Source organism: Leuciscus leuciscus (assembly GCF_965113295.1).
Source record: "Leuciscus leuciscus genome assembly, chromosome: 24".
Lineage (NCBI taxonomy): Eukaryota > Metazoa > Chordata > Actinopteri > Cypriniformes > Leuciscidae > Leuciscus > Leuciscus leuciscus.
Genome location: NC_138723.1, coordinates 29,031,839 through 29,055,885, shown reverse-complemented (window position 1 = coordinate 29,055,885; position 24,047 = coordinate 29,031,839). Strand labels below are relative to the sequence as shown.

Genomic DNA, 24,047 nt, shown 5'->3' with positions numbered 1-24,047 from the left:
GAACCAAGATTAGCATAATTAGATACGTCACTAAGCAGCTCTAAGTGGAGAGATTAGTGTAACGAGAGGCCAGTGTCTGGTGTTCAATTAATTACAGTTTAAACCATGTAAAGAAGGTTCTGTCAAAATGGATCTTTCAGCACTTTACTAATGACGAAAGACTATGGACAAACACTGTTTACACATATATAGAGAGGAATAAAGATGATTATTTTTAATTGCATCAATGCCTCAGATGAATAAATACACTTTGAAGAGGTGACGTTGTATTAAGTCAGACCCCAGACTTATTAAGAAATCTTCTAGAAAAGAGTCTTGGTTTGATCAGTGTATGTGTGCATATGCCTGTACACTAGGGGCCTCATTTATAAAATGTTTAAGATTTAATCTTAAAGTGTGCATACATTAAAATCCAGTCATATTTTCATATTTATAAAAACGGTCTTTGACGTGGAAAAGTGCTTAGCACTATGTCAGGGTCTAAGCAGACGTATGCACTTTTCCTTGTGGCAAAGAGTCGGGAGTACTGTAGGTATTTGGAAATCCAAATGATTCTTGCCGCTCGCCATTCTCAAGTAAAGGATTAGGATGTTGACTGGTGCTCTTTTACATGTTAATGATATTAATTAGGCTGAATTTACAAGGCGGAGATCTGAAACCGTTCAGCTGCACTCAATTTCAAGATCATTTGCGATTTATACATTTCACATCTGGAAGAAAGTCTTATGCATGTACGTTCGTTCTCTAAATCACACGTATGCGCATTTGAGAAATGATTGTAAGATCAAAGACGGTTTCTTCCCAACAATTTAGTTTTAATCACATAACATCGGTTAATGGAAACGGCGTCATTTCGCAATCGTTTTTTTGTTGACATTTAGAAAAAATAGCAAAACTTTTGCGCAAATCTGTAATGGAAATGCGCCTATTGTTCACTTTGTTAGTAACATCCTGCTGCTAAATACTTACGAGTAAAAAGCTTCTGGCAGCAATATAAGATGAGTCAGTCTTCACTGCAAAGCAAGCAACACGACGAGAAGCTATCTATGCGTCTACCAAGTAAATCGTCTTTGTTGATTGTAATAGCAGAGTTCTAGCAATTGCTTGCTGTGTTCACATGATGTAAGTGGTTGAGATAAGAGATGATAAATAATTCGTAGTTGTAGGGTTCATTTTATTGAGATTTCTATACATATAAGACCTTCAGTTCTGGGATTGGTGGAAGGAGTGTCCATGTTTCTCTTTGCTGTACTGGATCCAACCTTCATCAGAAGATTGTTGCTCACTTCTTAAAAAATTGGATGGGGGCGGGAATCTTGATATCCTGGCCCTTCTCCAGCTTCTTCTCACACTCGATAAGGTAGTTGACACCATCGACGACCATCTGCACCAGTTCCACCTGGTAAAGAAAAGCAGAGTTACACCAGAATCTTGTGCATGTAAATATCCATATTAACCTACTGGCTTGAATGACCTACCTCGGATTTGCCCAGGCGGTCAAGGTTTGAGATGTCGAAAGTGTCGCCAACCGCAGCTGTGTCCACACCTCCAGTGCCACGCTTCTGAAGCCTCAAGTTATCCAGGATCTTGCCAAAACGAGGGTCCTACAGGCAATTTTTTTAATTAGACAGGTTTCCGCCATTCAATACTCCATCTTTCCCAAAGCTTTCACTATAAGATCAAACTAATTACTGTTACCTTGCTGAGCTTTGGCAAGCGGACGTGTACTCCAGCCCTGAGGCCAGTGCCTAGGTTGGATGGGCAAGTCAGTATGTAACCAAGATGTTCATTCCACATGAACTCCCAGCCTCGCTCCTGAATCAATTTTTCCACCTGTTCAACAGAGAAGCAGCCAACGGATGAAAGACATTAACTTTACAGGACAATTTTACAGATCAAATATACTGCTCTAGATATGTTCTTGAGCAGTCAGCTTGGTTAATGGACAAGCATGAAGGTGGTGTGGTTTTACCTGTTTGAGTCCTCTGCAGAACCTCTCAAACACCCTTTTCATGTTGCCACCCTTCTCCATGGAGATGACACGGGTGTGGTCTTCCTCATTGATCCATATTAAGAAGGTCTTCTCATTGTTATGCCTTGCAAATGATTGGATGTTTAAGAGACAAGAAGGAGCTTGCTCAAAACCAAAATGTCATTTGTCAGCCATGCCAGTAAGTCATTCATGCTTTATGAAGTCAAGAGCATTTTGCAATAGTGTTCCATGACATGCATTTAATCTTACATAGAATTTAAGCTTTGGTTTATCTGAAGACAGTGCTTTACTTGCAGGCAAAAGTGAGAATTTTATATACATATAAATATATCTTATGTGACTTATCTTGTTAGCTACACAAATGGTGATCAAGTCATGCTAAGAACTTCGTAAAGCCATACCAGATGCCTCTTGCATCTGGCCAGTCACGGGCCATAAAGGCACAAGTCAACAAGGGGGACACAGGTTTGTCAAACAGAAAGTGGTCCTACAGAAGGATGAAAGGTAGACAAAGGTAGGTGGAACTGGAGAAGTAGAGCAGAATAAGGGGAAAAGGCAACCTATAAAAGACTTGGAAGAGTGGGGATTGTTAGGGCTGTGCTACCATGGCTTCTTCTCTCTCACTCTAGCCTTACCAGATCCCACGAGCATCTGGCCAATCCCTGGCCATCCCAGATGCAGTGAGCAAAGGAGACACTGGCTTGTCAAAGAGAAAATGCTCCTAAGCCATGCCAGCATGAAAGGAAGAGTTCAGCATCATGATGTGTGGAAGCAACTCCATTAAACCCAATCACATTATCAACTAAACCTAGAATCCAGTCGGAACCAAAATATCCCATGACAGAAATAACTTTATGGAAGCAACTCACATCAATAAGTGTTTGCTGGTCAGCATCACTCATTTCAGTCAAGCTGTAGTAACGTCCAGAGAGGTCTCCTTTTAAGCCAGCCAAGGCCTGGACAGTCACTCTTTCCACTTCACGTCGCTCAGAGCGGCTGCAGGCAGGGGGAAGGCTGAGGCCACGGATGCTGCGGCCTGTGCGCACACGGGAGGACAGGACGTAGTGTTCGTCGAATACGCCTGAATGGATCTGCAAGATAAACAACCAGGAAGAAAATAGAATCAAATGGAACTCTGAGAAACTCATTTTACACGATGAGATAAAAACAGATGTGCACCTTGGAGGCATCCAGGTCAGTGGGATGCTTCATAGTCTTTGGGTCATAGCCATTGTGTCTATCCTTGATTACAGGATCAAAGATTTCAGCAAACACCTGCAACAGAGAAGTCAAGGGCGTTGTCTCTCCTAATTAGTTTGCAAGACATTAAAGGAACACGCCGACTTTTTGGGGCTTATTCACCGTATCCCCCAGAGTTAGATAAGTCCATACATACCCTTTTCATCTCCGTGCGTGCTGTAACTCTGTCTGACGCACCCTACGATAGCCTAGCTTAGCACAAAGACTGGAGGTAAATGGCTCCAGCTTAGCATACTGCTCCCAATAAGTGACAAAATAACGCCAACATTTTACTATATACATGTTGTGATTTGTATAGTCACAGCGTGCCGTGTACAAATAACAAGGTCACATGAGACACAGCCATCTTCTAACCGTATACATACTAGGAACTATATTCTCAGAAGGCGAAGCACTGCTACTTCTGCGGAGTGATTTACTCCAACTCTGAGCGAACTCTGCTCCTCATAAGCTAATGTCCCAAAAAGTCGGTGTGTTCCTTTAAGACAGGAGAGGCAAAATCAGATCTTGTAGAAAAGACCAGTTTTTACAATAATAAATTTGACTTGGACATGCTTGTTTATATTGTTTAGTAGTGGTTTGGTGCTGGTCTAGATAGCAGACCAACATAGTATTAACATTCACCAGCAAAACTTAAGAAGTCAGCATCCCAAATACAATGCATGCTGTTGACCAGCTGGTCTTTTCAGCAAGGGTTGAACAAAACTTTCTTGAGAAGAGAAGTTGGATATTTTATGCATTTAGGTATTTTGAATGTATTGCTGTACCTCATAGCTCTCCTCGTCACCAGCAACCATACCGACTGTCTTGATGAAGGGATGACCGGGGTTGTCCACACCTGTCTGAATGCACTGGTCAAGAGTCCAGTTGTTTGGGGTAATCCTGTCCCTCAGCTTGGCATAGATGGCAGGGGTCAGTGCACTGGACATACAGTTGTTGTGTTTGCGAAGGTCAGGGAAGTCAGCACTGTTGAGAAACACAATGTCACATCTTGAGTCATGTCATGTCTTTGACCCTGTGGAAAAAGTGACTGAGAGGAAAATTATGTCCAAGTTGTTGGCAGCCATGGCATCCTTGTAGAAATTAGGAGTTTGTTATGAAGCAATCTTGTTAATTATATTGTATATAATTTGCAGGCATCAGGGAGCCGCGATCACACGTACTCTGTGAAACACTCTGTAATCTGATGTACTTTAACAGGCTACCGCAGCAAGCCTAACCATGTCCCTTTTGGGGCTCCGTAGAATGCGTTATTCATTTTCCGTGCCTTTCCCGAATACGGATTTAGGCTTCAGGCACACCCCTAGTCACTGGCCCTGGCTCAAACAGCACACTTGATGATAATTCAGTCATGTCACGAGACTACACTAGTGTAGACTTTATAGTGGGATTACTACCCGAAAGTATATCCAGGATTATGTCAGTGTGGACTTAGAGGATCGCAAAGTCTGAGAGTGGCATTTAGGGCAGATGGACTTCTTGTGAACTGGGCCTAAATCCAAAACCTACAGCCCTTATACGCCAGAGAAACAAGCGTGCAGCCATCTTTAGAATTTTAGGTTTGAACCTCCGTTTTTGTGGTAGCTCTTTATACTTCTATGGCATCGCCGTCGGAGAGTAATTAGCTGGTGAAGGGGATTTACTTATCGTAGAGTTAACGAAAGTTATCATATGAGCATTGTTATGTTTGAAGAGGATGACATAAAAGATGTCAGTGGACCGGGAACATTTTAAAATGAACGGTTCATTCATAAATCCGTAAGTTCTTTCCTTTATACTGTGGAAATACAAACCGGAAGACAGAACACAAAAAGGGAGCGGTACTACATAAGGCCTAATAGGACTGTGACAAGAGACTGACTAATCAGAAACAGTTCATGTAGTTTCTCAGTTGAAGGTTAAGGTATGAATCAGGGTGTTGGATCAACCTAAAAGACCAACAGTAGGTTCCTTCGAGAAACTTCAGTCTTGGTCTGCTGATCTGATTTGATCTTTGGCATCTATTAGCGTGGAAGAGTGTGATGTGTGGAAAAAGACATAAGCTACTTAAGTGTCATGTTCCCACCCGTTTACCTTTCACTTAGTTAACGTTTGGCACTTCATCACAAAGTACATCATGACCTCTACGCCTGATCATATTTTTTTCCATCACAGAACAGGTGCAAGTTAACTCTGATGGAATAGAAACGTACCCTTTCTGGGTGCATTTGATGAATGTTAAAAACATATTAGCTTCTCGTGCATTTTATTCAGACATGATAAGCAATGTTTAAGTGACAAATAAAGCAAGCAAGAGTCTAGACATTTATTATACAATGACTTGCTATATTTCATGCAGTATTATCAATGGGATATAATTTAATTCACCACTAGTGCTTACCTGGGAGGGTATAGTTTCCTCCTCTGTTCTGCCGAGATGACAGCACTGTCACTCAATAGATAACCGGTTGCCACCGCACCGGCTCCAATGCTCGCCATGAGCAAGCCACGGCTTGACATCATCTTGGCGAATGAGCTTGCCATCTTCACACCGTTTCTTGTCAAAAAGTTCTGACGGGTCAGCACTGGAAGAACAAAGTGGCAAGGTTTTCAGAATGATCATAGCAATGAATACTTCATTTCAGACTAATGTTGTGTTAGTTAACAGATGGTGCCCTAAGGTGAAACGTTTCACCTTATTTAAATGGCAGCTTGTTTGTGACTGGTTACCTTATTTAGAGACTCCCTGAATATGCTTGCATCTATTTAGCATAGGTGGTTGCATTGGTTACATCTTAAATCTCAAAAACTCGTCCATTACTAAAGGACAGTTATGGAGAAATTTGTATAATGTTCCAGAGAATGTTCTTAAATACAGGGCATAGTTTAGTAGTCAAGCCAAATATGATTTCGTCATATTTTGTAAAAGAGAACCAAGCCACACTAAAGACAATCCCTCAAAATATTAAGAGCATTGGTCAATCTATATAGGTTTATCTATCTAAGGGAGATTCTTAAACTATAACATTTGGTGACAGACTTGACATATTCAACCCCCGTTGACAAAACTGGGAAAGTGAAAGTGTTATTAATAGACTAGCAGACTACATGAAGTGTTTGGAACGAAGCCCCAACTGGCATCGGTCTATCCTGAGGCCTCGTGCTCAGCCGTGACATTCTGAACCGGTCACACAAGTGTTCACAAGACCAGACGAGAATCTGGCAGCCTGAACTCAGATCTACATAAAACAGCAAAAACTCTGTGATACTTCTGAACAGGTGGCCCATCAGCACTCCACCATGCTTTAAAGTCTATCTCTTGGCGGAGTTGTGGGGGATTATTAGGCTTTTAACTCAAGGATTAGTCTATAATGTTTGGAGAACACCATTAAATAATAATCTAGCTCTTAGGGTTTGATAGCTATAGCTGGGTTATGGAATAATCTAGTTGTCTGATAGACCTGGCATTGTACTTTACAAATATAGTTTGCGAATTGATTCTGTAAATCTGCTAAATGCATACATGTAAGATGATAAAACTATTGTATAATGTCCTTAAAGAAGGCACAGTGATTCCACTAAATGCTTCGTGTTGAAAAAGTAATCTGTGCCTTATGGGTATCTGCAATGTATTTTACAGTCAAGTTTTAAAATGAATCAAAACATCGATTAAATATACACTGCAGTACAGTAAATCTCCAAGCAAAAAATCTAAATCAATGAAAACTATTTCTTACCAGTCAACAGAATTCCTTATTCTCAAACTTAGCTTTAGGTCTCTCTGGGTTTTTTTGTATGATAAAGTAGTAGAAGAGTTTTTTTTACCTGTAGAGTGTCCTCTGTTACAGTAGGCTGTGTCAGAAAGCACACAGTCTGTGGGTGAAGCTGGCGCTCCTCCCAGGATATGGGATTAGAAGCTGACCTGATGGCCAATCCTCTTCCACGTAATTGCCAGGTCATAACCCATGTCTGGCGTCCGGCTTGTCCTTGAGACCTGCCGCCATGGTCCAGCATTTTGCACTGTATACGCAACCTCTTAAATAGAACCACTATCAGCTCTTTAAAACTTCTTAGTCTTACCTGGAAAAAGTAAGGACTTCTACAATACTTATTTGAAATCACTATCACAACTTGTAGATGCGTAAGACAGACAGAATTATAGATAGACAGATTGATATATTTAATTGATCTTTTGAATGCATAATAGAAAACAAGCATACAGAAGATAAGACAAAAAAAGTTTTATTTCATAATTTACAGTTACATCATGGATAGGTGTACATTTATGTTGGTAATTAAAAAAAAAAGACATGAATGTGAATTCATATACTGTATGAAAAGAGGTAAAGACACTCCTTCAGGAAGTGTGCATGAGTCAAGAACATTGTTTAATTAAAAACAACAACGCAGGCAGTTTAAAGTTCTCAATAATGACTGTTTTCCAGGTAGAAGTTAAAATAAACGCATATATAACCAATTAAATAGACAGGGAAATGTACATATTCTGCTGAATCTATTATTGATTAGCTTGTTGGGGTGTGTTTGATTAGTTTTGAGCAGAACTCTGCAGGAAAAGTTGACCTCGAGGGCCAGAGTTAAGAACCCCTATGGTAAGGGGGAGCTATTTCGCATCTTCTGAAATAGTATCCAAAAACAAGCGAAGAAGAAGCAGAAACAAGAGATGTTTCACACATGTAAGCTAACGTGGTCATCAAACATTCAACAGCATGTAATTTTAAACTGAATATCGTTATCAAATGACATGTCGAACCCATGAAGAGGAAACGACTGAAGCTTTGTGGGTGTTTATGGACTTGATCTACTCCATCTGTGGACGAAGTCTTTGACAAAAATGGGATTTTCTCAGCTCTTTGTTCAAAATGTTGCTTTTTTATTAAACTTCCCTAGCCTAGAAATCTAGACGCACCCTTGCAGCAGCAAATTTTATTTTGCAGCCAGTGTCGTCTAGCAACTCCAAATGTCCATGAGCTAGGAGCAGGAGAAACTTTTGCTAAGTATTCTGATTAATTATTTTGTCATTTTGCCTCCACGTCCCCGCGATTGCCCGCGAGCTTCTCTTGCTGTCCATACGGTAATTTCTCTACTGTGCGACAGAGAGTCGTGTGGTTATGACGCAATCGTTAGCCTATTTTTACAAAAACTGCTTCTACGGGGCCATAACGTAAGATACAAGGTAATGGAGCCTTTTATACATTTTCGTGTTGCTTTAGAAATAAATAATGGGCAAATGGAGTCTTTAAACGCCTCAGATGTAAAGTTATTCGCTGTCAAAGTGACGCCAAAATGAATGGGAGTCAATGGAATGCTAACAGCAGGTGATGGTCTTCTAATCAATGGCAGCGCCCGGGGAAGCTTCAGTGTTTTATGAAACATTGGCCCCCTGGGAAATACCAAACTCTAGTCAGGCCAATCACATCGTGTATAGAGTCGGTGGGCGGGCTTAACATAATGATGGCAGAGTTGCGATGGTTCCCTGCTACTTGAAAACAAAGAAGAGCTGCTGCTGCTGGAGAACAGTCTTTCGGATCGGGTTTAGCCGCGACTCTGGAGGACTTGGAGTTAAGCTTTTCTTTGAGAAAAGAACAAAGAATGGCACTTAAGTCATTCTTAAAAAAGGAAGATGTGTTCGTAGTTTTGCTGACCGGATACGGCAAAAGTTTAATCTATCAACTAACGTTAGCTCCGCTGTTGGGAAAACGCTCTGGTTGGTTGTAGCACTGTCCTATTGCGTGCAATCTGAGGCAATCTGAAAGACAACCGTTTATCCCGCCCCTCGGATTGAGCCCTGCCAATGGTGCGTTCCCAGACCCAACATCTTGATGTAGGTCTGGCTTGTCAGGCTAAATTTCCCACATTCAAGTGTTGATAAAAAAGAATGTATAAAGCTAGAATACAATATTTTGTTGTTGTTTAAAAGAGAGGCTCTGTTCTTTTCTTTTGATATATTGAGAGTTCAAATATTCATACAATATATTCTGGGGGGCATGAAAACTTTGTGAAAATGATCAAAAATCTTAGCGCTGGCTGGCAACTTTGTTGAACTCTTTCCTCGCCAGCGTTTTTGTAAAAAGTTGCCAGCCACCACCAGCATTTTTGATCATATTCACAAAATGTTCATGGCCCCCAGAATATATTGTATGAATATTTGAATATGCAATATATCAAAATAAAGAACAAAGCCTCTGCTTTATTCAAGCTTCATACTTTCTTTTTTTATCAACACTTGAAGGTGGGTAACTTTCATTAAAAAAGCAACATTTGGAGCAAAAAGCTGAGAAAATCAAATTTTTGTCAAAGAATCCAGAAAGGATTAAAACAATGATCAAAACAAAGATGGAGTTGACATCAACACCCCCAAAGCTTCACAGTCCTGTATCTCGTCCTGGGTCGACATTTCATTTAGTAACGTGGGCAGTTTTGATTTATATGCCGTTTAATGTTGCGGATCGCATTATGGATCTGCTTACATATGATATCGCTTGTTTCTGTTTCTGCTTCTTCTTCGCCTGTGGTTTGATCAGGAGATTCAGTACTCTTTGAGAAGATGTGTAATAGCGCCCCCCTACCGTATAACCGTGAAAACTTGGAAAGCCGGAAAATTCCGTCAATGGCGGGGAAAGAGTAAAAAAAAAAAAAAAACTGGTAGGAAAGAGTTAAGTGTAGAACGTACGTAACAAATGCTTTGAACAATAGAAACTGCTATTGTTTATCCATAAGATAAAGAAAATATTTAAAAATATAATGAAAATTAATTTTGTATTTTTGAAAATTATATTAAATACAGATTCATGCAAACACATGCCAAAAATATCAAATATTTCTACAAACAAAAACATGCTAAAAGAGCAAATGCAGCCTCATGCTGTGTAAACGAATGACACCTAACATTAACAAATGACAGATATTTCTTTTGGTAAACAGTGATTGTTTGAGCTTTGATGTTTCATGTTTGTCATACATACGGGCGGATATTAATGTGATTAAGAAACTTGCTTGTCAAAATAGGACCAGCGAGCAAACATCAATCTCACACTTGTGATGTCATTTATTGATATCTGAACAGACATTTCTACACATACAAAAATGATTCTCATTATACTAATGATCTGACATTTAAAATGGAACTGATATTTTGCCATTCAGGTAAAAACATTTCAAGAGATTATCAAATTGATATTAAAATGTATCATGCTAGAAATATGCACTCCGGAATATTATAACTGTACATAATATTTTAAAAAAGGCACATTTATACCTGAGTTTACAGCAAAAAAATTCACAATACGAAATTCTATGCAATTAAGTAAATAAATTGATAGATTGTCATTTCTAATAATAGACAGACTTTAGTTCAGATGGAAGTATAGATTCCCACAGAAGCTTCTTACTTGATATCTGCGTCTGGTGTAAACATTATCGTCACGTTTAGTTGGCAGGAGGGATTCTTGGCTCAATCTTCAGAGATAGTTCATAAAGTGTGTCCTCGTCCATAACTAGAGTCTTATCAAGGAGGAACTGTGTTACCTGAGAGGAGAACAGTCAATCACTACACGATTCCACACTTGGTTCAGACTGAGGCTCACTTCCCTTTCATGTTTTAAGTCTAGTTGCGTGAATTGAAAACCAAGTCTTTAACCTTATAAAGCCTATTGCGTCATATTTGACACGCAAATTTCTAAGGCCTGTAAATTATAAACATGATCAAAACGTTACTAAAAAACCTGTTGTACACAATCTACCTCATGCCTTCTGTCGTCTGACGGATAGTTTAGACTTTTTTAGTATAATTGTATAAAAAATAACAGCTTGTGAGTTTTTGCTGTGAAATCTTTACTGATTTTTATTAAGTAAACATACGAATAACAATATTGTTAGCAATATTTCAAGATGAACACTTACTGGACTTAAGTAACTTAGGTTTACTTGATTCTACATGCATCTTTTTTTCTTTTTTTTTTTTATCATATTAAAATGTGAGTATCAAACATGATCATCAGGCTTTCGAGGAAGGTTTACGTATTTGTTCATCTCTCAATATTGCATTGCATTATAAAAAAAAGTGCTTTTGATCTTAAAACTAAGCATTTAAATATCATATTACTAAGATGTACTAATGGCAGATATAGAGAGACAACTGATATTAATATTAACTGATATTAATTGCATTTTATGTAAGTAGTCTATACTGTTATAAAGAATTTCATCTCACTTTCTGGCCATAAAATATCAACATCTGCACCAAATTGCATATTTTTGCTAAGTTTGGGCATCTGAATAAAATTTAGCTGTTTTCCCTCCATATTTTCACTATATCATACTATATAAGCCTAATGCATAAAATATGAATCTAAACATTTTTGGCCTCTGAATAAAATTTAGCTGTTTTCCCTCCATATTTTCACTATATCATATTATATAATCCTGATGCATTCAATATGAATCTAAACAAAAAACATGCATGCAAACTTTTTTTGTCTAAGGGTTTAATAAACAGTTCAATTTCAGAAAACATTCTGACTTCTTTCGTAAGTCAGGCAGTACAGGGTTAAAAGTGTGCATGAGCACTTGACCTAAAGCAGTTCTGTATCTACAGCGTCCATGAGGTCTCGCTACATGTCATGAGCGTACCTTGGTTTGCAGGTCTATCCTGTAGGGCGCCTGCTGAAACTGTCGGATCTCTCGTATTATGTGTGAGATCTGTGAAGGACAACAAAAGCACAGCTCTTTACTGACGACCACAAACTGTGAACTGTTGTCCTTCAAAATCCTGACAGAATTTACCATCCTCATTTTAGAGAAGTTGACCAGCCCTTCCTCGGTGAAGTTGGGCGTTCCTTCCTCGATAAACGCCAGATCCGTCAGGTACATGCCCAGATAGGGCACACACGGAGGGTTACAGCTGTGGAGTAAATACCACACCATACATTTGATTTGACAGTGTATGTGTTTATATTCAGTGTAAAACTAACATACACAAACTCACTTTTTCAGAGTTTCCCTCAGGTTCTTAAACCTCCCTTCAGTTGAAACTATCTTCTGCAGCCTGTCCATAAGAGCTTTGGTCTGACAATAAACAAAAATCCATGCATGGTTAAAATGGACAAAATGCACACACAAAAAATACTTATAATCCTATAGAATCTCTGAGGCTTTCTCAACCCACCTGTTTGCAGACCTTGACCCATGTTTTCTTTAACCTGTAGATGGCGCTGCGGTTCAGAGCGGACGTGATCTCCAAGACGCCGTTGTAGTTGTTGAGACAGCGGCATATATCAGCCACAGCCAGCCACTTCTCAATAGAGTTGGCTCTGGAGCTCACGTCGCTTTGAGCCATGATCTGAGACGCCACCAGATTACTCATCTATAGAAAAAAAAGATCATTCAGTTATATTGACTTGCTCTGACACACATCACATGAAGGAAAATAGCATCACCCTTGTGCATCCTAAAGGACTTTTTGTCTTTTTCAGTTTTTGTTTTTGATCATTTTGCCTTTGTTAATGGCAACATTTGGCAAAAGTGTGTATTTTTATTGGAATTTGGCTATTTTACCTTCATTTCCTTTACTATATCTATCTTACACAAGGCACACAAAATTGTTACACTTTGAACATTAAAGTCAGTCTTTGTTAATAGGCTTGTGTTCTGTTGGCGAGGCTTCAAAACTACTATTTTTACTATTTATTTTCAAAAGCTGGTGCCATTTTCTCAGGTTTGGCCTATAAAGCAAATACTAGCTTTCTCCTGTTTTCTGCTTCTGCGTATTATAAAGCCAATTGGATAAATTATGCAGCTATAATTGTGTGGGTGTGTGGATGTATAATTTTTTTTGTGTGTGTGTGTGTGTGTGTGTGTGTGTGTGTGTGTGTGTGTGTGTGTGTGTGTGTGTGTGTGTGTGTGTGTGTGTGTGTGTGTGTGTGTGTGTGTGTGTGTGTGTGCGTGTAATATTTGAGTACTACTACTGTACTACATATCACAAATCCCAGCGCTGTCTCTATGCCATTGGAGCTTCACTCGGATCTAATGGACAAAGTCTGGTACTGAAGAATCTTACTGAAAGCTCATTTTTTTGAGATATCAACCTCAGATTTGGAACACAACTTTTTTTAGATTTATGGCTTTATTTTCTTGCATTTTTTTAGTTCAACATGTTTTATAAAATATATATTTTATATAAAATAATGTTCAAAAATAATTTTCCTAAACTAAAACCTCTATTACATTTTTCTTTTTTTAATTCAACTATAACCTGTGAAAAGTCTTTAAAATGAGACCAAATCTGGCAGTTTTTTGCCGCAAATTTTGGTTCTCTAAGGAAATCAGACAAACTTTTTAAATTGACACACAAGGGTTAAATGCATGCAATTGCTGTTTAATGTTGTCTTTTTTAGTCTTAAAAATGTGTATATCTTTATATATTTACACAAGGATTTCCCAAATGGGGGTTTGTGAGTTGATGAAAAGCTAATAATGAATTATACTGAATGTAAAATTAAAATAAATAAACGGGGCTACACGATAATCGCAATTTATCACTTAGTGTGATTCTCAAATCAAAGGCTGCAATTTAATTAACTGTATAATTGGATACAGTTGTACTAAAAAATAATACTTAATAATTCACTCTGAAACATGCAGCAGACTTCATTATCATAACTACCAAATATTTTTTATTTTACAGTACAACTGTAATTTACAACGGTAATATATTTATCTTTATTTTTATAGTTAAAACATACATCTAATAATAATTTAAATATTATTATCGACATCTGTGAGCATGCAGATGTGCCATTAAATTATTGAAATATCTTAAAATATCTGGTGCTTCAAGTAAATATTTTACGTCTAAGAGGTTTGGCTGACAAAAAAAGTTTGGGAACCCCTGATGTACATAATTATCTTTACCATCTTTTATTCTAAAAGCTTCTGCTTAAATGACTAAAAATAGTTAGTCATTCTGACACATTCTGTCATTATTATTTTAAAATCTGAGGATGTGTGACTGATCTTTTGATGTTTATGGATTATAATTTTTGCCCACATCATTGAAGTGCTGACTGGTCTTCATAATGTACGGAGTCCGTTCACTTTTGTCCGTTTTCATCCAGCCTTGACCAAGAAACTCCCTAGAAACACATCCAACATCTTTATCAAACACTACTATAGAGTAAATCACCAACAATTTATGAATCAAACACTCTAGAGTATGAATTGATGCTCTGATGGAATCCTCACTCGTATGGAATGTTCCGGAACACGATATGATCCAGGAGAGTAATCTGTTCCGCCAGTTCCATCGCCGACAGCGACTCAAAGCATTCGACCCTCGGACACTCGGACTAGAAAACACACGCAAAATTACACAAGAAATCCATCTATACACACTTCAGTGCGGTGACACTAACCATTTGGACAATATCCTCAATCTTCAACTGGGAATCATCTTGCTCTTCTTGAGAAAGTGCACTGGGGAAAGAGTAAAGAATTATTTAAATTCATTTCATTATTCATGCTTGCTCCCCATTGAACACATATTTTATCATTTAAATCCACAAAATCCCATAGCATTCCTCCTAAGTCTTGCCTTTCACATACACTACCATTCAATATACTTTACTTATAATAATTAGGGCTGGGGGAATTAACGCGTTAATCTTCGCGATTAATTTGAGATGTTTAACAAAAAAAAAAAAAGGAAAAAAAAAGAAATTAACGCATAACTTTTTTTTTTGTTTTTTTTGTTTTAATGATTTCCAGTTGCGGCTGCTATTGAAAAGGCCGAAAATATGCCGTCCCGCCCCTCCGTGTGCGGCGATCAGGCTTCATTCTCGCGCTGCTTTCATGAGCGGGTCTTTTCCGCTCCGTGTGTGCGCTGCGCTCTCCGTTCCGTGTGTGTGTGTGTGTGTGTGTGTGTGTGTGTGTGTGTGTGTGTGTGTGTGTGTGTGTCGGCGCACTGCTGCGCTCTCTGCTCAATGTTCCACTCCGTGTTTGCGCTGCGTGTTCTGCTCTGTCGTTAACGGCCCAAACGTTCGAAAAGCGTTCGAAACGCACTGGAAAAGCAAAGTCCGCTCAAATAACATGAAATTTCTCAGTAGTAGACTTCTGTTTGCTGAGCTGGTATAGTCATGCTGGGCAACAATGGTAAAATGACCTGCTCTGATCACATGCTCTGGTAATAATAGCTTTGAAGGACTATATTTTGTTTTGATAAGTAAAAAATAAAATAAAATAAAATCTGTTAAATTGATTATGTTGATTGATTATTGAAAAAGAATAATATATTGATATATTGATGTTTAATATTATTTTATTATAGGGCTATTTTCTGTTCCTTTTTTCCCTGTGTTGTTTAATTAGGTGATTCTAAGTTTAAATATTGATGATTACAAGCTTGCGGGAAATGCAATTAATTGCAAGTAATTACAGCAAATTGTGCAATTAATTAGTTTTTTTTTTTTTAAATTGATTCCCAGCCCTAATAATAATACTTTTATTCAGCAAGGATCCGTTAAATTGATCAAAAGTTATTTATAATGTTACAAAAGATTTCTATTAATGTTGTTCTTTTGAACTTTGTATAAATCCTGGGAAAAAAGCATCACGGTTTCTGCAAAAATATGAACCAGCAAAACTGTTTTCAACACTAATGATAATCAGAAATGTTTCTTGAGCAGCAAATCAGCATATTAGTATGATTTCTGAAGGATCATGTGACACTTTGATCACACGAATAAATAACATTTTAAAATATATTCACATAGAAAACATTTTATTTTTAAATTGTAATAATATTTCACTATTTGAAAATATTTTTTTATTTCACTATAAAAAAATGCAGTCTTGGTGAGCAGAATCTTCTTTCAAAAAACGTACCGACTTTTAAACACTAGTGTTCACGCTTCAGCTAACATAAGGTGTTTTGGTGAATTATCCCACCCATCTGTCAAACTCTCTCTCTCAGATTTGTAAGGGTTCCTCAGAGGAAGCCTCACCTCAGTATGTTCGCTGCAGCTTTCCTCTCCTGTGGTAGAAGATCTGGATCTCGCAGAACCTCCTCCAGAAGAGCGACCACAGCCGTCGTCAGTTCTGCACTCATCTCAAAGTCCTGCAAACACAGACAAACACATGGAGTTGCAATGACCAGGCTTGTGTGATGTAGTGGCCGTTCTGGCTAGCATCCAGTGCCTCGTGAGTCTTGAGAGTCACTGCTGAGCCCTTTTCAAATTCAGGATGTTCCTGTACTTTATGGCCATAAAACCTGAACACAGTGTGTAAATGCGAACCAACCCAACCGTTACTGATGCATTGGGTTTTACAAATTTAACACAAAACTAGTGTTTGTGTGCATGCTCATGATCCTTCTGAAATCATTCTAATATGATTATTTGCTCAAGAAACATTTCTGATTATTATCAGTGTTAAAAACGGTTGTGCTGCTTACATTTTTTGTAGAAACCATGATAAAAAAAAAATCAGGATTCTTTGATGAATAGAAAGTTCAAAAGAACAGCATTTATTTGAAATAGAATCTTTTGTAACATTATACATGTCTAATGTCACATTTGATCAACTTTATATGAAAGCTTGTTTCCGCAACTGAACAAAAAATAAAAAAGGTAATCGTGACTTTTATCTCACAATTCAGATTTTTTTTCTCTCGCAATTATAAAATCGCAGTTATAAAGTCAGAATTGCACGATATAAACTCGTAATTGTTAGAAAATATCAGAATTGTGAGGTCACTTTTCCTCTTAACTGCACTTTATAACTCGCAATTAAGAGTTTATATCACGCAATTATGAGAAGAACGGGATGTACGGGATTTAAAATCGCAATTGCAAGAAAAAAAAAATCTGAATTGTCAGACAAATTATCTTTTAAATTTGTTTAATTCCGTGGCGGACACAAGCTTTCCATAATATTATGCATCTTTGTTCAATTAAAATATTAATATCTTTCAAAAAAAATACAAAATAAATAAATTACTGACCCCAAACTATTTAACAGTAGTGTATTTAAATATAGAAGAAAAAATAAGTTTTACATTTTCAAGTGAATTTGAGTAAATATCCAAGACCGTATTATTTGAATAGTGCTTTTCACAATATCTAATATTTCAAAGCAGCTTGAAAAAGAATCACCTCTTAGTTTGTAAAGTACAGGATTGAGTTTATCGGCGTTACATTAGATATCAGCATCAGTCAATCAAATACTCACTATTCATATATCACTAGATAATCATCTTCTCAATAACTGCCTGCTTACTCAAACATCTGTGAGCCTGAAGTATAGACATACTACAGTAAATAAACCACCAGCTTCCTTCAAATGCCACGCACGCTAAAGGATGTAATAGATTTGACTGGACGCATGTTCCTGACATGTTCACAGCGCCGGGCCCTCGGGGGTCCGCTGACATTTCAGCGCTGTCACTCCTGCACATGATGAAGGACTGAAGAGCGAAGCAGGTCTGAGACCTGTCCTGATAGAGTCACATGCTCAACGCTGATCAGAGAAATCATATAATCATGCACAGGTAACAATAGCAATCTACTGTTTTGAGTTTAATGCCATTTTGTTTACTTTAAAAAAAGAGGGTTTGTGAGTTGATGAAAAGTTGATAATTAATTATATTGAATGTTAAATTAAAATGAATAAACGGGGCTCCATGATATTTGCAATATAATTATCAAATCAAATAGAGCTATTTAAATAACTGTATAGTCTGATGCGCTGCAAGTTTCAGAGTGAAGCACGTCGTGCATTTCATTATAATTAAATATAAATAAATAAAAATACTTTCTCTGACAAATACCAGTTCAGAGACTTGAAAGTGCTCTTTTAATTCTTTTAAATAAATAATATATAATTGCATAAATTATTATTGAACTGACTAAAGTATTTAAAGGGTGAAGGTCACATAGATTTTAACATTAGACGTAAATTTGATGTTACATCTACTTGTTTTATATCGAATTGTCCTTATACTGTGTTTAATGCAATGACATCAGAAGTAACTGTAATTAAATTACAGGAAAATTGGAAAGGCAGTAATCCCATACTTTACTTTTTCAAGGGTAAAGTAATTAAATTATGGTAATTAATTACTTAGTAATGCATTATGCGATTGTGTCATTAAATTATTGAAATATTAACATAAAATTTACGTCTAAGGTTAAATCCATTGCTTTATCACAATAAACAATTTGAATTGCACTTTATTTTACAGTATGTGTACTTACAGTGTTCTTGTCTAAGAAAATACTGGGTAATATAAGGTAACTGGGTTAAGGTTAGGTTCAGGTTTAGTACCAAGCTATAACCCAGTTATTATAATTACTGTAATAAGTACATAGTATGTACATGTGGAACAGGACTGTAAAATAAAGTGCTTCCACAATTTTGCTACTACGTTGGGTAATTTGTAATACAAAACAATTGTCAATGTACTGTGATTAATCAACAGGGGAGAGTATCTGCTTTAGATCTCTACCCTCTTCACCTGTAGCGTCCTCCTTGCAAGTCGTGTCTCTATTATGAATGATAAATGGCTCCTGGAACTGAAACTGGCAGGCTGGAAATGATCACACAAACCTGTGAGTGTTTGGAAACCCAGTGGCGCAGAACGTTGAGCACTCTGTTGGTGGCGGCCCTGCGGATGAGGAACTCTTTATCGTAGGCTTTCTCTGGGTTGGTGAATCCTGAATGAGAGAGATGGCAGGAGAAGTGTGTGAGCGTGAGGAGAGAGAACTGGGAGATCAGCTTCAGTGAGGCTAACCCTGTGGGCTGCTGTGTCCAGCGGCGGCGGTGGCGATGGCGAAGGCGGACGCGGGGGACACGGCACAGCGGGAGCTCTCGGGACACTGACCTATGAGGACACAACGGGAGACAACACTGTAAAACAAGAAAACTCCAATCTTTTTTCCCAAACCATGCAGATCATTTATTGAAATTAAAATCCCCCTGTAGTCAATTATTTTATCCCTTAAAACTCATCTTTGATCATATTTAAAAAAAAAATTCCTGTGAATTTTTTTTTCTTCATGCCTTAAAATATCTTGAATGTTACTCTACACCCTTGCCTTATTTAGTATACACGGTTCTATGAATATGCAAATGAGTCCCACCTCCACTCACTCACTCACTCAGCTCAGAGATCCACTCGACCAACTTACTGTACACGCTGCACAATGATATCGCTCTTTACCATGTCGGACACATAACGGTAATTAATATGATTAGCATTTGACTATGTTATCAAACAACTATGTGTTGCTAATGTTACATAAACTATGTTCCCGTTCACATCTCAGAGTCAGACAGCTGCCTTCTAACGATCATCAGAAACGCTTTGAACAACAGTGGAGAAAGGCATATAGTTCATCATAACATCGTAATATACATCATACACGGCTATATTGCTAAATCTACCCGATTTTTCATATCGACATAAACATATACCGGATAACCTGGCATCTCTCGAGCCTACCCTGCTAGTTCACTGTTAATGATATGCGAAAGCCCGCCGGCACGTTGATCTGATTGGTTACAAGGTAGTTTGTGACGTCAGAAACACCAGTGCTTTCAAAGCGTGTTTTTGAGACTGTCTTCACTGCAGTTTTAAGGAGAAAATACTCAGCAATTGATCCAGAGTTCTCGCGAGAGCACAAGTTGAATTTGCTCAGCGAGTTACTCTGGTGTCGAGTAATGATGCTCATTAAATATGCCCCTCGATCTGAGCTGCACCAATCACATGGGGTTATCTGATATAGGCGGGCCAGAGGCGAGATGACGACAGCGCTGTGACGTCGAAGTCATTAGTAAACATTGCAAGATGGCTATGGATGAACACCAGTTGTTTGAAACGGCTTTGGTCGCTACAATGAACGAGTTAGACATGGCTTTTTATCTAAAAGAGGAACAGAAGACGCCGCTCGAATCGTTCCTTTGCAAGAAGGGCGTTTTTGCTGTTTTGCCGACCGGATACGGCAAGAGTCTAATCTACCAGTTAGCTCCGCTGGTAGCTATGCGTATGGGGATTGTTGTGATTGGTCGTAGTGTTATCCAATTGCGTGCAGTGAGATTTTCAAATGCATGCTTGGTGCCGCCCCTCGAGCTGGCCGATTTTCATTAGTCGACGCCATTAATCTTTCAGATTTAGGTCTGGATTTCCTGGCTACTCAGCAATGGTGTCGACTTATGAATTTACACATGGTTTGTCTTAAAGCATATAAACAACATTTAAGGCTGTATTTTCACCACAGGGGGACTTTAAGATAATGTGCAGTCTAGGACACTTTTTAAATCGTATTGAAGAAGTTCACATGTATGCTGGACACTGGTTAAAATAAATGAAAATATATATTTTGTGTCACAAGAAAATGACAAATGAGAAACATATATTCAGCCAATTGTGTCCAAAAGTTTGACTGGTAGAGTAGATGTTTTAAAGGTAAAGTATAAAAAAACAATGTTAAATTTGCACTTAAACTAGATGTTGTATTTGTTGTAAGAAACACTGAGTAACATGTGAAGTTCAGGGGAAGAGTGTGGAGTCTGTGTGTTTGAGAATACCTGCAGGTTGTCTGTAGCGAAGGTGTCGAGGTGTGGATGGCGAGCGGCACGGGGACATGTCTCCAGAATCACTGGACGTCTCCGGAATGAACTTGTCCAACGACACTGACTCTAGTACAGCTGTCAGGAACATCAACACCAGTCATGAGTTTTGGGTGATGTGGAATTATTATCATTCATAAACAAAGAAAATAGAGCATTTACAATTATATCTGTCCGTCCGTCCGTCCATCCATCCATCCATCCATCTATCTATCTACTATCTATCCATCCATCCATCCATCTATCTACTATCTATCTATCCATCTATCCATCCACCCATCCATCCATCTATCTACTATCTATCTACTATCATCCATCCATCCATCCATCTAAAATTGAGATGAACAGCTCAAACAAGCAGTTTGACAAAAGAAAAAATGCTCTCAAGAGCCCTGAGAGGAGACCACATAAGATCTCAACAAGAGTCGTCCATGTTTAATCAGTTCCATGTTTAATATCCTTCTAAGCGTAGAGTAAACACGCTATCATGTCGCTCTGGCTTTCAGACGAGCTGTTCTCCATTCAATATGGAGAGAATTTGAGGCTGAACGACAGAGGACCCACAACAGCGCTCACCTCTTCGAATGCTCCGCCGCAGCTTCCCACAGAACGCATCTAAGCGTGGCATCTCCTCCTCCGGGGTGGAGGGACTGAGCTCGGGGGAACCGGGGCCCCGGCTGAGGTCCAGCGGGGCTTTAGTGCAGGTGTGGGGAGGAGACGACAGGACGGGGGTGAACGTAGACGTCGGGCTGCTTGCCGTCGACAGGTCCAAGGCGCCGCTCTTACAGCTCACAGGAGAACTGAGGGACAGCTTTCGGGAGTGGATGGGGGAAGAGGTGCGTAAGGGGATGGAGACGGGCGGAGGAGAGGAGAACTTGCGACAGAGACGAGGGGATTTGTTGTTCAGGTGCTCTCCGCTCCAGGGGCCTTGGTTGGTGGCGAAGAAGAGCTCGAGGGACCTAAACCATCAGCGTAAGATGGAAACAAGTGAATAAATGCATCTCACAACCAGAACATGCCTTACAGAAATACCAGTTTATGTTTAAAAGCACACATTAATCCCTGCTTCACAACAGAGGTCATTTACATATAGAAGTCTTAAAGGTACAGTAGCAAAAACAACCTGTTTATTACATCTATCTATCTATCCATTTATCTATCTATCTATCTATCTATCTATCTATCTATCTATCTATCTATCTATCTATCTATCTATCTATCTATCTATCTATCTATCTATCTATCTATATGTCTATCTATCTATCTATCTATCTATCTATCTATCTATCTATCTATCTATCTATCTAACTATCTATCTATCTATCTATCATCCATCCAACCATCTGTCTGTCTGTCTATCGTTCTATGCATCTATCTATCTCTTTCTGTCGGTTTGTCTGTCATTCTATCTATCTATCTATCCATCTATCTATCTATCTATCTATCTATCTATCTATCTATCTATCTATCTATCTATCTATCTATCTATCTATCTATCTATCTATCTATCTATCTATCTATCTATCTATCTATCTATCTATATGTCTATCTATCTATCTATCTATCTATCTATCTATCTATCTGTCTATCTATCTATCTATCTATCTATCTATCTATATGTCTATCTATCTATCTATCTATCTATCTATCTATCTATCTATCTATCTATATGTCTATCTATCTATCTATCTATCTATCTATCTATCTATCTATCTATCTATCTATCTATCTATATGTCTATCTATCTATCTATCTATCTATCTATCTATCTATCTATCTATCTATCTATCTATCTATCTATCTATCTATCTATCTATCTATCATCCATCCAACCATCTGTCTGTCTGTCTATCGTTCTATGCATCTATCTCTTTCTGTCTGTTTGTCTGTCATTCTATCTATCTATCTATCTATCTATCTATCTATCTATCTATCTATCTATCTATCTATCTAACTATCTATATGTCTATGTCTATCTATCCATCTATCTATGTGTCTATCTCTCTGTCTGTCTGTCTAACAATAAGATATTCCTTTATAGAAATACCAGTTTTTGTTTTAAAACAGAAATTAACCTTAAAATAAAAATGTACATATAGAAGCCTTAAAGGTGCAGTAGCAAAAACAACCTGTTTAACTATAACGGTCAGAAAGAGAGTGGAAAATGATCATGAAAAACTAAATTACGACAAGAAACCTTGACTGATATAATAAAATGGACAGAAGGGAAAATAAAGTCCACAAACATGTAAAACAAAAACAGAGGGAGAGACGAGGGATGAGTTACTTGGACTGGTCCAGCGCAAGGCTTGTGATCTTCAGGCTGTAGTCTGGACAGATGGAGGAGATGGACAAACGGTCGGAGGAATGATACTGAACCCTGTGAGTGACAGCGAGGCAGGAACAGGAGGATTGTGGGAAGCAGAGTTTAGAGGGAAAAGAGTGAGTTCTGTGGTCTGAAGACACAGATGGATCCAAACATCCATCTTTCAGTGTACTGTAAAAGTTCTGATGTTTAAGTGTACTGTACTGCTCAATTACAATCAGGGTTTGAAATTAACACTCGCCAACCTGCCAAATGCGGGTAAAAATTTACTTTGGCGGGTAACGCTGTCAAATCAATAGCCAATTTGGCGTGTTATTATGTTTATTCATTTTGCTGGAAAAGTTTGTGTAAGCCAAATCTGCGCAGATTTAGCGCAAATGCTCAACTCGTGAGTCGTGAGTCATAGTGATATATTAAATACAGCGTATTGTGCAGAATCTGCGTATTTCTGGCTTACTTGAACACACACGTCACTACGCAACAAATAACGGCGCGCTTGTTCACTTGCATTGTAGCCATAGCGAAAATTAAAAAGCATTTGGTTAAAAGAAAAGTTATTTTATATATAAATATAAATAATAGCTGTGACTTAGTTAATCTGGTTAATTTCTTCTTCTTTTGGCTAGTAGAAGTTCTTAATGGCCGGTAACTTAAAAATTTAGCAGCCGAATTGCCGGTGAGTGAAAAAGTAAATTTCAAACCCTGATTACAATCATTATCAATTATCAACACAGGTTTGTGTGCTTTGAAATGATGAACTTTCATCAGTGACATCACTCTACAATAGAAAACACATTACAAAAACTGAGCAAGGTCAGGTATTCAGAGCATTTATTTGCATTTTACATT

At 38.2% G+C, this 24,047-nt stretch overlaps 2 protein-coding genes and 1 long non-coding RNA gene across 3 annotated transcripts in view; 1 reads left to right on the top strand and 2 right to left on the bottom strand.

Moving 5' to 3' along the window:
- Positions 1-1,153: 1,153 nt before the first annotated feature.
- Positions 1,154-7,186, bottom strand: ckmt2a (creatine kinase, mitochondrial 2a (sarcomeric)). Its single transcript, XM_082158072.1, has 10 exons — positions 7,058-7,186; positions 5,634-5,817; positions 4,021-4,219; positions 3,173-3,268; positions 2,863-3,084; positions 2,395-2,480; positions 1,973-2,096; positions 1,699-1,833; positions 1,479-1,604; positions 1,154-1,399 (listed from the first exon to the last, which is right to left on the bottom strand). Exons 2-10 carry the CDS (start codon positions 5,774-5,776, stop codon positions 1,283-1,285), a joined length of 1,248 nt encoding a protein of 415 aa, XP_082014198.1. The 5' UTR covers positions 5,777-5,817; positions 7,058-7,186; the 3' UTR covers positions 1,154-1,282.
- A 272-nt stretch (positions 7,187-7,458) lies between these two features.
- The window catches only part of rasgrf2a (Ras protein-specific guanine nucleotide-releasing factor 2a), a 39,050-nt gene continuing 22,461 nt past the window's right edge, over positions 7,459-24,047 (bottom strand). The window contains exons 15-28 of the mRNA XM_082157943.1: positions 23,160-23,252; positions 21,449-21,831; positions 20,831-20,950; positions 19,035-19,124; positions 18,851-18,957; positions 16,249-16,361; positions 14,662-14,722; positions 14,492-14,595; positions 14,298-14,382; positions 12,417-12,614; positions 12,237-12,316; positions 12,035-12,152; positions 11,882-11,950; positions 7,459-10,777 (exon numbers count right to left, since the gene is read on the bottom strand). Coding sequence (XP_082014069.1) covers positions 10,679-10,777; positions 11,882-11,950; positions 12,035-12,152; positions 12,237-12,316; positions 12,417-12,614; positions 14,298-14,382; positions 14,492-14,595; positions 14,662-14,722; positions 16,249-16,361; positions 18,851-18,957; positions 19,035-19,124; positions 20,831-20,950; positions 21,449-21,831; positions 23,160-23,252 — 1,720 coding nt within the window. The 3' untranslated portion in view covers positions 7,459-10,678. The remainder of the gene's footprint in view (positions 10,778-11,881; positions 11,951-12,034; positions 12,153-12,236; positions 12,317-12,416; positions 12,615-14,297; positions 14,383-14,491; positions 14,596-14,661; positions 14,723-16,248; positions 16,362-18,850; positions 18,958-19,034; positions 19,125-20,830; positions 20,951-21,448; positions 21,832-23,159; positions 23,253-24,047) is intronic.
- The window catches only part of LOC309489360, a 92,985-nt gene continuing 83,940 nt past the window's right edge, over positions 15,003-24,047 (top strand). The window contains exon 1 of the long non-coding RNA XR_014202393.1: positions 15,003-15,186. This is a non-coding gene — a long non-coding RNA (uncharacterized lncRNA). The remainder of the gene's footprint in view (positions 15,187-24,047) is intronic.

What these genes read in the sequence shown, in the direction of transcription:
- ckmt2a (XM_082158072.1), bottom strand. Translation starts at nt 5,776, where the DNA reads ATGGCAAGCTCATTCGCCAAGATGATGTCAAGCCGTGGCTTGCTCATG. An exon ending in GTGACGAGGAGAGCTATGAG is followed by an intron (nt 3,269 to 4,020) that starts GTACAGCAATAC and finishes TCTCTGTTGCAG; the next exon opens with GTGTTTGCTGAAATCTTTGA. An exon ending in GCTTGCCAAAGCTCAGCAAG is followed by an intron (nt 1,605 to 1,698) that starts GTAACAGTAATT and finishes AATTGCCTGTAG; the next exon opens with GACCCTCGTTTTGGCAAGAT.